Here is a 13573-nt window from a genome sequence, read left to right as displayed (position 1 = left end):
TGTTGGACCACTTCATCACTAAACTACAGTGTGTGAGACAAGGGATCAGGCTTAATGTCATTGCGCAGAGAGGTCTACAATATATATGCTTATTATTGAATAGCTCGTTTAATGTTGGTGTGATAACTGACTTGATAACAGAAAAGAAAATTGACAGTCGTGACAGTGGAACCTTGATAAGGGCTGTGGCAGAAAAGCTTGGAGTAATGTTCGCTGTTATACAGCTACAAAATTCTGCTGTGTTGGGATAGCTCTGAATTGCTCCATATACAGCTCTGTAAGTGCTTCATGCAATATTAAAACATACTAATTCCACAGCTAAATTCTGTCAGACAGTGTTTCTAGGGGTTAGGTTCATGTGGGTCTTTGTCGCAAAATGTGTCGACATACCTCCAACTCATTTCAAGCCTGTTATCATGCTTAAACCAACCTTGCGATGGTGTAGATTCATGTTGATGTTGATCAAATATGCATGAACTTCCTTCATACCACCATATCACGCCTTATTGGAACTCTTGCTTCACACTTCTCCCTCACCAAACTAGTCTTGCACCGGAGTAAGTGTTCAACTCATATTGCTGTTATTGAAATATGAATGAACATTCTTGAAACTGTCATTTCATTGCTCGTGACATGCTTAGTTGGACTGGCCTTGAAGAAACGCTACATTTATCAGAGTTTTGTTTAAAATTGTATGAACACATCTCATATACTCTCTTCACATCTCTAGTTATGCCAAGAAAGTGAAGTAATGTAGTAGGTACTAGATTTTGGCATGGTCGTGTCTACAAATGTGAGAGCATTCCTCGCACTCTCACTTCACACCCCCTGGAATGTCAAATGATCCTTTTGCCGCGGAGTAGCTTTTGGCACCTCCTTGGGGATAGCTCCAACGGGGCGGCTTTCCCCGATTGCGTGAGTTACGTGCCGCTGTCCGATTCTCCTCTCAAACCCCCGCAATTGATGAGATTCTACCGCCTTTCCTACACGAGCGGTAATTTGACACCCGAGTTTTCGCGCTTAAGAGCACCTCTCTCCCATGGCGCACTCTTGCATAATGCCTCACACTCCTCCACTCTTAGAATCCCACGCCTATCATCACTATTTAAGCAACTTTTGGGTGCTACATGATAAGTGAGCAAGGGACTTTAATAGTAATGTACAAGTGATTAAAGAAAAAAAAAATGGGTAGTTAAAGTAATAATGCTTACTGCAGTGTAACTCCCTGGGGGACAATAAAGACTCTCATCCAAAATGTGTAAACACACTTTATTACACTTATCATCTAGATTTCAATTACTAAGAGCTATTGTACAAATGTATCTACATGTATGACTGAAATGAAAGTACAAATGTATTTGCAACTGTCGAAGGCAGATAAAAATGAATTACCCTGGGTGAAGCGCATTTATTATATTCAGCAATGCCAAATGGACTGATACCAACTCATTCATATGCACAACTGTATTTTATCCTTAAATTGCTTTCCGTCACAGGTTTGTGTATAATGTTTTGTCTTTTTTTTTGACTGAGGTTTTGTTCTGGTTTATATTAAAAGCTTTGATGAAACAAACAAATGAAAAGAGAATTAATGTACCCGAAAGTTTGGTGAGGCCGTGACTGAGAAAATGTGTGTGGTTGAGCATCAAGTGGTGCAGAGGGGTGTCAAAAATACATTCAGCAGCTGATGCTGTCATAATAGCCACTGGTCCACGCCCCCCTTTGTGGTGGGGTCTGTCAGCACATGGAGCTATGCCCAACTGCTGTCATACATGTCATGTGCCACCCAAGCTCCCAATCAAGGGATGTGCTATTGGGGAAAACCACCCTTTTTGCACTGAAGAGGGCCTCAGCACGGTGAGAAAATGCAAATCTCTTTAGAGATCTGATGAGGCCATGTTTTTTGAAATGCAAGAGGGGCCCAGTAGTTGCTCTCATTTTAAAGCTCTGATCTGACATCTTGGTGATGAAAGGGAAACCCTGAGAGAAACTGGTGTCGAAGGGGCCTGAGCTGACTCCATTTTACTCCGTTGGCTCGCCATGATTGGATAAGCAGTTTTCAGCAGCTATTTTTTTTGCTACGTAAGAGAAACTGGCAGAATGTTGCCCTGAATATTTGTATACACATGCTTTCCACGCTGTGACTTTGTTGACTTTGAAAATTAAAGATGAAGTACAATGTACATTGAGCTACGAAGACCGCAAGGATGTAATATGCTGTATTACAGAAGAAAACTGACATGGGCAATTGTGCATATGTCACTAGACCTACTCATTTTAGTTTACAAGAAAGGACATTACATTTTGTTGATAATTCGTTTAAGATGAAACAAAAAAATGAAATTTGTTACCTCAAAAGTATTTTTTTAGAACAGTGAATGCCTGTATTTGAGCATTGAGCAGTTCTCATACATATTTCAGCCTTTTGTGTGACATATTTGGGTTAACATACAATGTGATTTTGATAGGTAAGTTTTACAACATGCATGGAAATGTGGCAGCTCCTTTACAATGGCTATAGGGATTGCAGAATGGGGGGGGGGGGGTTGGTGTAAGTACAGATTTTGTTCTTAGATTGGAGGAGATTCAATTGATTTATTCTGTAGGACAGTGTTCCACTGTATGTAACATCCAAAGCCACTCCTCGAAATGTTATCTGTGCCGCAGTGCTTCGGTTGTATTTGGATGATAAGGCACTACCTATCTGACAGTTGCCTTTACAAGTATTGTAGAATTTGTCTACAAGATGTGGTTGAAATGATTGATATCACTGGTTAGGGTGAGGTTATCTTAAAGCACAGAAGCTTGGTTGCCATGACAATCACATACTATCAATATGCGATATGATAGCGTTCCTACACTGTACGTAACATCATCCATGGATGTTATGCTGATGTGGAAATTTTAGGGAGGGCTCTTTTCTCTGAAGGAAGGGTTTTGATTAAGACTCACAGCCACATAATAAAGAATGAATAATTAGTAATGGGACAATGTACATGTAGAGCCATTTCACAGCACTGTCATCAATGACAATATTTTTGTGAGTTGTTACCTTTGTGAATGTAAAATTGCAACAAAATATGAGGCATGAATGTAAAATTGCGACAAGATATGAGGCATAATTTCATTATTTTGGAGACTTCTTTTGTCTTTTTTTTTTTACTGTAGCAGAAGAGGGCCTTTTAACATTGGGCATTGAGTCTTGATTCAAACTTTACCACGTTACGTGTATTTTATCCATTTGATGGTTTGTGCGTATGGAAGGGGGGGGGGGAGGAATGAGGGTGTTAACTACAATCATAAGGTCATATTTAGACCTGTACAATCTCCAAATTACTGTTTCAAAGAAATGCCTACTCATTTGAGACAAACTGTGGTATGAAGGGGAAATGGTGAGCCTTTGAAGCCTTCTGAGCACTGGATTTGACACGTGATCCATATCTTGTGCCAGCAACAGCTCACAGTGCTCAGAGTCTTGGGTAGCCATATAGGCTACCACAAATCCTCATTACCAAATTATGCAGATTCACTCGTATGTCCTCAGTCATCACCCAGATCTTCTATTATACCATCACCCCCCCCCCCCCCCCCCATCGTGTCTGAACGCATCAGATATCAAATGTGTGACTTCCTGCGATTCCTCGCAACGAGAACGACCCAATACAGGAAGCGATGATGGCTGTTGTGTAGTCGCGGCGTTACGTTTCTGGCCAGATCCGATTGATGCGATTTGGACGAGATTATCGGTCATTCATGGAGAGGGTTAGCTCGTGAATGATCTACAGCTGTACCCAAAAGTTGACAAGCACGTCATCAAACCAGACAGTCATGTGGGATCTGGAGCAAAGATTTCCCTTCGCTCTTTTACCCCTGAATGATGTGTGGTAGTATGATATGATAGGAGTAGCATATGCTGCAAGTAATGAGTCAAGTGCTGTAAACTTGGAAACCTTGTAGTCACTGCTGGTCGCCCTCTGATCAATTTGTTTTGTTTTGTTTTGTTTGCTGAAGAGATACAAAATGTAATTATGCCTCCAAGAATTTCTCCAGAAATATTGCACGCTCATGGGATTGGTTGTGAAAGTCATCAAACAAACAAATGTTGATAGCTCTTAACAAACACCATTATATCAAAGGCTGTTTGGCTGTCAGTGTCACAGTAACTCAGATCATGCTTCAGGTTATGAGTATATGTGTGACATTTCAGTTGTCTTCTTTCGTAGGCATTATGCAGGAAGTTGTAAAATTCTACCCCCGAATTTTATTGGTTAAGCCCTCATCTTCGACTGCCATCTGATCCCGAGGGATCAAGAAAAGCAGCATGTCTCTCATGTTGCGTGAAATGAATTCGTCTGAATTGATGTGAAATTGAGAATGTTCAGGGAAGAAAAAACTTTCTTTTTTTTTGAGGGGGAGGGGGGTAGGATTACAGTAGGAGCAAAACAGAGGGTTTTGAGTAGTAGCCATTAGTCATAGGGAACCTAGAGGCCCATATCTAGGGTTCTCTAAACTGCTTGGCTGCCTTTGTGTGGAAAGATGGGTAGTCTAGGCATTCAGCACAGTTTCAACTCTTAACCCGTTGAGGACGGATTGATTTTACTTACAACATGCATTTCCCACAGACACTTGCCCGAGTATGCTCGCGACTCATCCTCAACGGGTTTAAAGGATGTGTGGCGACGGAATCCAAATCTTATGCTCAGCCTTGACTGCAAAAGACTTTTCTTGGCAACTGGAAAGCTTTTTGGACCTTGTTCTACAATGTTCATGTACCTAGCAACGACAGATGAATGCGAATTGCTTCTGATCAGACTCCAGGGTTGTTAACGCAAGGACGCAAAAGAGGGAAATGAATTGCAGATTTTTCAGATCGCCAGATGGAAGCATCCACAGATTAGAGAATACATTACGAAACTCCCATGTGCAAAATAAAACGAGTCTGATCAATATGGGTTACATATTGTACCTCATACCTCAAGCATTTTAAGTTATTTGTCTTCCCAGAATGTGATGTATTGTTTCCATTTTTTCCATCTGACAAGATAATATGTGTGCCAAGCCATCTCCTTTTATGGTGTTGGTATTCAATCTAGCAAAAGAATGTTGTAGTAAACAGTCAAATTCCCCCCCCCCCCCCATGGCCCATACACAGGCAGTCCAAGTTCTGATTCTGCATAGATGTACATGTGTATGTGTGTCTGAACTGTCAACTGTAAAATACAACGGTACCTCTATGCTTGGTTTGTTGAAAGTACAAGGACTAGCCTCATTCCAAGACTTAGATGATTTAAAGGTCAGCACTCTTCAGAATAACAAGAACAAATTGTTGTTGTTGTTGTTGTAATTGTTTTTTCTTTGCTTTTATAGTGTTTGTCCAAAAAAAAAACCCAGCTGCAGTGCAATTTGTGTGAAATCTCTCAAACCAAAACCAGTGTAGTTTATTGGGGAGAAAGACTAACAACTGTCAGCTAGTTTCCTCTTCACAATGCCCACGTGGGAGCCAATCCCTGGCTGCCCTGTGATATTCTTTTACTACTATCACATGAGCGGGCCTTCACCCCAGATCGCATCAGCCCATAGCAGTCCCACCCCCACCCCCCACCCCTTCTCCTCTCTAACATCTCCCCTGTGTACTACAGTTGTAGGTAGAGCTCCTTCATGGTGTACTGCTGGTCACGTCAACAAGTGTTTGGAATTCCCCCTCGTGTTCAATTCTGCTTGACTCAGTTTTGCATCAAATTTCCACAAGGGCTTGGAAGATTTTTTGTTTACGGACTGAAATGTGATGATAAAGGAGGCAAAGCCAGAGACCATTTTTATACTCGTTCATTACACCGAAAGCCACTCACCTTTGATCAATACTCACACATGTGTAAATATTTCCATTAATTGAAACTCTTCTTAAAATATAGAGCTCACTGGTTTCATGTTCACTTTGTTAAAAAGCAAAAAGAAGGTAAAAAGTATTAAAAGACAGGAATGAAAACTTCTTTATGAAATTGCAAATAATTTTTTTTGTTCCTTTTGCAATGTGTGGCTATTTTTAAAGGGCAAAACAATGCAAATTTACTGTTTGGAGAAACCTCATCCAATCACTGCTTACTTCTTTCATTACGGCTGTCATGGGAGCAACTATTTTGTTTTTTACTTTTGTCTTTTTCATTGTATGTGTAGAATGTCACTGTTTAAGACTAGCATCAGAATGTCATGTGCCAAACATGAGCCCAAACTGCTGTCGGGCTTGCTTTCAAAGAAATGACGCTGTTCCGTGAACTTGCCTGTACTTCCTTTTGAGTTCTGCTGGGATTTCCAGTCTTCAGAACAGGGAATTGGTTCTGTTTTTATTTTGCCAATCAAAATTAACATTGGCATCTTCTTGCAGTTGATGCAGTCTTTCAGGCCACTATTTAGCCCCTGTTCAAATCTCTTTTTGAAGCTTTTTTTTTTTTGCCAATAGTACATTGTTTGTACTCAGCTTCTTTCTTAACTTCAGTAAATAGAATATTTTTATAGATTTTGTTTTGTGAAGTTACTCACCCTTTCCTAAAACGTCTCTAAGGGAAGGTCATATAGAACAACATGGACCAAACGTTAATTGCAAACCACCAATGTGATTTAAAGCAGCAAGAAGGAAAAGCGTTTTGTGAATTTGGTTTTGTTGCTTTCAAATGCTTTCCGTACCTTGTGTCAGCCTCACGACAGAGGGATTTCATTGTAATCACAGACATCGTTTAGTGTATGTAATGGATTTCAGAGTGTGTTTTCACAGGATATAAAGAGAGGAGTCCATTGTAGTTATGTCATAGCAGTGCCTTGCAGTGGTGCATTCACCCTCCCCCCCCCCCCCCCCCCCCCCCCCCCCCCCCCCCCGGCAAACCTTAATACTATGTTTGTTCTGATTGTCATGGTGATGACAGGCGCCACCACACGACTCCACTCGGCCGTGGAGCGCCTCCTGGACCACTTCTCGGACTCCAGCACGCAGTCCGATGGGCTGCGCCCCGTCCAGGCCGAGGGCTACGCCAGCTCTCCGTCCAGCCGGGAGGGGGAGGACACCGTCTCCACGGGAACGGGAGACCAGGAGGAGCTGGTGCACCGTCTCCAGGCGGAGATCAGGGAGAAGGAGCGCCTGGCCCTGGAGCTCCACAAGTCAGAAGGTGGGTAGACTGACTGTCATTGACACCGGTGGTGACCGCATCCTCCATAAAGTGTCATTTTGTGCCCATGCTAAGGTTGGCTCTGATGAATAGAGTGAAAGCACTTGAGCAGAGTGTCAAAGGTTTCATCAAACTTTGCCATAGATTAAGAATATTATTGATGTGTAGAGTTTTTTACCATGTTTAAAGGAAGTATTGATATTAGTGCAGATCACATGTGCCAATTAGACAGGGTGATAAAGTCACCACTACACTTGTAGTCTCCATCATCCCACACAATACATGATGCTATATCTGCCTGGCAAGTTTGTGGGCATTCTGATTTAGCCACTGTATCATTGCAACACATTGGCTGCACCTGTGCCTCAAATAGCCTTTTCTATTTTCAGCGTATGAAAATTGCATGATATCCCACGATATATCATACCACCTCATGATGGGATGATATCATGACATCACAACTGAAAGCTGTCATTTAGCCAGGTATCCATGGGGAAATCACTTTCATAGTGCATTCTGTCCTTTGTGCATGCACATTGATCTATTAAAGAGTAACGTCTAGTAGAGGACCTGTAATGAAGTAGGCCAGCAGAACAGACCCATGGATTGTGACGATACCCTGGCCTTAATAAATTGTGCCCCTCCCCACAAACTGACTGAAGTATTAGATAAAGCCACAACCCAACACCACTCTGTGAATACTAATTACAATACACTCTGAATGAATAGAGCGAATACACTGTACATACAGCTTTTAGTCTCTGTACCTGGTAATACATAGTTTCAGGTTATAGAACCTTTCCCCTTTCCTCTTACCTGCTTGAGATGCATTGATATGGTTTCAGAGCGAGGTGAAAAAGTTAACTTGGATGACTAAGAGAACCCGAGTGCAGCAGCATGCCCCAAAATAACAGTCTGTGGTTTGCTATAAATAGACAGAAGCATCCATACAGGTCATGTAGTATGGCTCGCTTTCTTTTATCGGGGGGGGGGGGGGGGGGCATGAGGATACTGTAGATGGTTCTCTCATGTAGTGTAGATGTTAAATGTTTCTAGAGACTGGGGTCACTTGTAATAGTAAAGTACTTTACAGCTGTATTCTACTGCAGGCAGGAGGTACAATATGTACTGTGTGTTGTTTCTGTCATGACCACTGGCAATTAAACCATGTGACACATCAGTGGTGTGTGGGAGGCAATGACCCCTGGTGCATCAAACAGATAATTTCCATGACAACAATGTATAGCCAGGTGTAATTGATTGTGAAACATGCCCATCATAGAGTATTGTTATTGTATAGTTACTATGGCAGAATACACCCACACTGTGCTAGGTGTTGCCACAAGTACACATGTACCAGGCAAGTTTCACAAGCTTTTTTGATGGTAAGGTACATATTGTACATGTATGTGTATGTACATTTTTAGCTCTCAAATGTTGATTAAGAGTAGGCGACGGTGCACACTGGCACTGGTAAGACAGTCCCTGACCAGTAAAAATCACTGTAGGACCAGTAACTTTTTCAGGAAATGACCAGTAAGACATGTAAGATTTTGGTACCTACTAGTCCAGCCTGTATGTTGGCCCAGTTAGAAAAAATGGGTTAGTGTGCAGCCCTGGTGTACAAGTACATATGTAGGTTTTGTGTCTTGGGGTATCAAGTAATCAGGGCAGCGGATATACATTGTATTTTGTCATTGCTCTATCAAACGTACACTGTAAGCTTGCACACAATATTTTCCATAATAATTTCTATCCCTCCTGTGTGACGGCAGGCTTGCTGAACGGAATCACGGCTGAGAAGGCGGAAGTCCAGGAGGGCCTGGAGCTGCTCAAGGAGCGCTACCGGGAGATGATGGTCCAGATGGAGACTCAGAGAGAGCAGCTGGCCCAAGTCACGCAGGCCAACCAGTCCCTGCAGGACGCCCAAGAACAGTTTGAGCAGCAGAGGGCGGTGCTTGCCGAGAGGCTGGGCCTGGAAGACTTGGGTATGGATGTCCCTCCATGTAATTCTCCTACTGGATCAGACTTCAAAATCATTCATGAATACATACCATAGACATTGTACGTGTAATTACAAATAGACACATGCACACAGTGTACATACACACAGACACACATGTTCATGCATTCTGTACATACATACACTTGTACATTGTACATGTACAATGTGTATTGTTTTAGTTTGAATTGTATGAGTAATCATGCTGTTCCAATATTGATGCGTGGTGCGACACATTTTAATTTTTATTCACAATTTTGGAAAAGAATGCTCTGCTACACCGTATTATTGTAGTGAGGTACACTGTATTTAAAGGGGATGGCTAGTAACCGATCAGTGGGAATCAGTGGGAATGCTGAGGGATGATTGTTCCAATCCTTGTGGGATTCATTTAAGAGTACATTATATATCTATTGTTGTGTGAAAATTATTTGCTTCAGAACGGTCTCAGATTCAAGTAATGTGCAGATTAATGCCCCGTCACTGACCAGGGACGCTTACCTGGAAGCATTAAACTGCACATTACTTGAATATGAGACCATTCTGAAGCAAATAATTTTCAGACAAGAATAGATATATAATGTACTCTTAAATGAATCCCACAAGGATTGGAACAATCATCCCTCAGCATTCTCACTGATTCCCACTGATCAGTTACTAGCCATCCCCTTTAACAGTTACATTAGATTGTACACTCAGTTAATTTCCCTACAGAATAGTCCCTTGTGTGGATAAAAGTGCGTGGTTAAAGTGTATGTGTCGAGTGTTCCATGTAAATAGATGAGAAACCTTTGCCTACATGAACCTGGTGTGTTCTGTGCAAAGTCTGAGGGTATTTGAAAATCTGTTAGGTAATGGGTTTCGAGAGACATCAGAACTCTGCTGTACAGAAGCGATAGCTGCTGGTTTTGGAGAAGGAAGATCTTTTAAGTGAATCTATATTAAGTTAATTGTGTTTATTAAAGACAAGAATCATTTAAAATCAAGTCAAATCACATCAAATCAAATGAAAGAGAATGGTTTATCATTTGCTCACTCCCTCCCCTGATGTGTCTTACAAAAACCACCAGGTCTGATCGAGGAGAACACCCAGCTCCGCCAGCAGATCCAGTCCCTGACGCAGGAGCACCAGGACCTGGAGCGGCAGGCCCTGAAGAGCCGGGCCTTCCTGGAGCAGCAGCTCCACGCCCTGGAGGCCAGCACGGAGGAGCAGCTGGGCGCCGCCCGGCAACGGGAGGAGGAGGCGCGTCTCCGGGCGGAGGACCTCCAGAGACAGGTGGATGCCGCCAAGAAGATGCAATCCTCTCACAAACAGTTCCTAGAGGTGTGTTGTAGTAAAGGGCATGCGGGCTGTCTGTCAAAATGCATGCTGCTGTCATCTATCCGTTCCTCTCCATAAATGCGTCACACTCCGCGCTTAAGATGATGTAAATGTTTGAATACATGTTTAATTAAAGGATTTTCATAATTGTCATCATACATCATAGCCAGTATCAACACACGTCTATCTCCTCACCATAACACCACTACAGACCTCCAGTTGTAGTAATCATCATTGTTAAATGCTGAGCAATCGTGAACATTCATACAGTTTTCATTATCATCATTATCATCATTTGCATCGTCTTGATCATCAGTATTGTCAGCACTAAGTTCTCTTTCGCAAATATCAGCACATCGTATACATTGGGTACTACATTGCGTACAGAACAGAAAATTTGTGTCTTATCATTGCGCGACATTTGATGCATTTGTACTGCATGTGCATGTACGATCCCTCCAATAGTTTTTAGAACAATCTTTAGCATACATGTAGTACTGTATAAGCTATTATTTTTGCAAGGGTTCAATTTTCGCGAATTTCGCGCATCTCAGTTGAATCGTGAATTTAACAACACACGAAAACATCTCCAAGCACCGGGGTAATAGCGCATTTTTGTTAGCGTCAGCGTCAGTTCGCGAAAACAACATCTCGCGAAAATGTCTATGACATCCTCATTTGCAAAAATATCTGTACACGAAAATAACAGCGTATACAGAATAAAAGGATCCTGCTAACCTGTCCTTGTTATATATGTGTAGGCTCTCTAAGTCGTCCTTAGTCCCATGTGCATGCTATGAAGTTGAGATTAGGACAGAGTTACATTGTACAGTTACGCTTCATATCTGAAGGGCTTACACAATTCGGGTTATTCAATGCTAGACTCTTTGCTTGCTTAGCAATTTATTTGATGCCCTTTTTGAGCCTTTATTATATGTTTCATTCTAGAGAGAAAGGCACACTTTTATTCCTGGTTTTGAAAACTGGCTTTCCTTATCAATGTCATGAGCATACAGTTCTGCCTTCTGCCAAATTTGCTTTCTGCATGGTGGTGAATATAATTTGGTTTATAGACACTTATTCCCTTGTTGCACTAATATGTAAATGATGCGTCACTTTTACAATCTCATTATTAACGTATTCCTCCCTTTGTTCTGTGCAGGCTTTTATTGCAGGAGCTTCAGATCCTTTGCATGAACTTACAGTGACCATCATGTTGATTGCATATTATCAATGCCAAGAATTGAAGTTGGCACTGTATTTGTGTCTGAAATGTGAACAAAATTGGACGCTTGACTGTGGTATGCTATTCAGGACTTTTCCCAAAAGACATGCGGAAGCAGTTTATTTATAAGAATATGATTTCTTTACAAAATGCAGATAATTTAGACAGAATATTTCAGTGAAACATGGTTATTTTGTTATTTGGCAAAAACTACAAACATTGTGTGTATGTTTAAGAATGAGCAATTCACACACTAAATTGCCCATGGACAGTTGCTAGCAAGAATGGTGAAAATGAGACGGGGGGGGGGGGGGGGGCATCAAGCATTTTGTCAGATATTTTTTCTGGCAAATTTGCTTCTATCTAAATCAGATGCAAGGTTTTCAGTAGCTTAAAACATTTTGCCAGAAAAAATATATGACAAAACACTTGATGGAATGCCCCCACTGGAAACAAAATAAGATGTCTCTGGGATTGATGCATTAGACCTTTTTTTTTCTCTCATTGAACTGAAATGAAACAATCCAGTACTAGTATTATAAGAGCATGAAAATTGTTCTGCTGTAGTTGCACTCCTATTGAGCTGTTGCCATCACCTGTCTTCCCCCTCTGGACAATAGCAACAATCTGCAGACAGAGAGCAAGAGAGGGAGGAATTCCAGAGGGAGATTGCCCGACTGGAGGAAGAGCTGAGGCAGAAGGAGAAGCCAGGCGGAGTGGACACGGAGCAACTCCTGAAAGATGTAAGCAGCGCCCTCGTTGACAATTTCATGTCCATTGCAAGTAAAATGCCATTGCAACATTAGATGCAGAAACACATGCAGTGCAGTCCCTAGACAGCTGTCATTTCATCCACTATTAAGGTTTGAGTGTGAATATAAAGGTGGTTGAACAAAATAGGCAATCCAGCAATCAACTCATTTTTGGTCATCTTGCAAACCTCTATTGTCATACATTCATTCATTCAGCATGTATCAATAATCCTGAGCACATGTTCCTCTATAAAGGGTGTCAACTTCTGCTTTATAATTGTGACACACATTTGTGTCTGTGTGTGTGTGTGGGGGGGGGGGGGGGGGAGGTGGGTAGGCATACAATATACAAATTGTATGTATTTGTGCTTGTGTAAGTCAGTTTGCCTCCCTCAACATTAAAGTACAAGTAGAGTAGTGCTTTGGCAGAGGCTTGTCAGCTGTCTACTCAAGCACCAGACATTTCTTCTTTTTTTTGGACGCTTTTTAAAACCTTTATTCAGACAAATCAAATGAAATTGTTACATTGTAATGACACAAAACTCAGACATTGCTTTCCTGGGATAGACAATGGCGCCCTCTATGCCCACTTCATGACAGGACTCTGTGACGCATTTGCATTTGAAAAACTCAATGCATTCTTTACAAAGTCTATTAATTGTAATACACCATTTCACAGTTACAATTTGAGCATTTGGAGATAAAGGTACATGATAATTGCAGATCTTCTCTTGAAATTGACTTGTAACAGAAATATTTTAAAACTGGGTAGACAGGTCTTCTATAAAACTACTGTATGTTATAAATATTCATGTTTGAACCAGGTGCATATTGGAATGTACAGGTGATTATGTATTCTTTTCAGCCAAATTAAAAAAAAACTTTCATGCAGCACTTCCATGTTTTGTACATACCAAATTACCACCTTCTGCATGTTTCGAGGGGTCATTGCAGACTAGTGCTAACTGTGAACTGGCTTTTTTCAGTATAACCTTGCTATAAAGAGTGGGTTGAGAAGTGTGCATTTGTGGTATGGCAGTGTAAATGCAAGTTATTAATTAACTTTAATTATGAGCCGGGTAGAGTGCAAACATACCTTTTAAGGCCAAGTAGTTT

At 41.4% G+C, this 13573-nt stretch overlaps 1 protein-coding gene across 1 annotated transcript in view; it reads left to right on the top strand.

Moving 5' to 3' along the window:
- Positions 1-13573, top strand: part of LOC139741958 (uncharacterized) — a 149116-nt gene that overhangs the window by 101577 nt on the left and 33966 nt on the right. Inside the window, exons 23-26 of the mRNA XM_071652524.1 lie at positions 6918-7157; positions 8933-9145; positions 10230-10483; positions 12326-12448. Of these exons, the coding sequence (XP_071508625.1) occupies positions 6918-7157; positions 8933-9145; positions 10230-10483; positions 12326-12448 (830 nt within the window). The remainder of the gene's footprint in view (positions 1-6917; positions 7158-8932; positions 9146-10229; positions 10484-12325; positions 12449-13573) is intronic.

Source organism: Diadema antillarum, unplaced genomic scaffold (genome assembly GCF_040938485.1).
Source record: "Diadema antillarum isolate AM-2024a unplaced genomic scaffold, OU_Dant_1.0 seq00000966_RagTag, whole genome shotgun sequence".
Taxonomy (NCBI): Eukaryota; Metazoa; Echinodermata; class Echinoidea; order Diadematoida; family Diadematidae; genus Diadema; species Diadema antillarum.
Note: the sequence above shows the minus strand (reverse complement) of the source record. Positions and strands in the feature narration are given on the sequence as shown.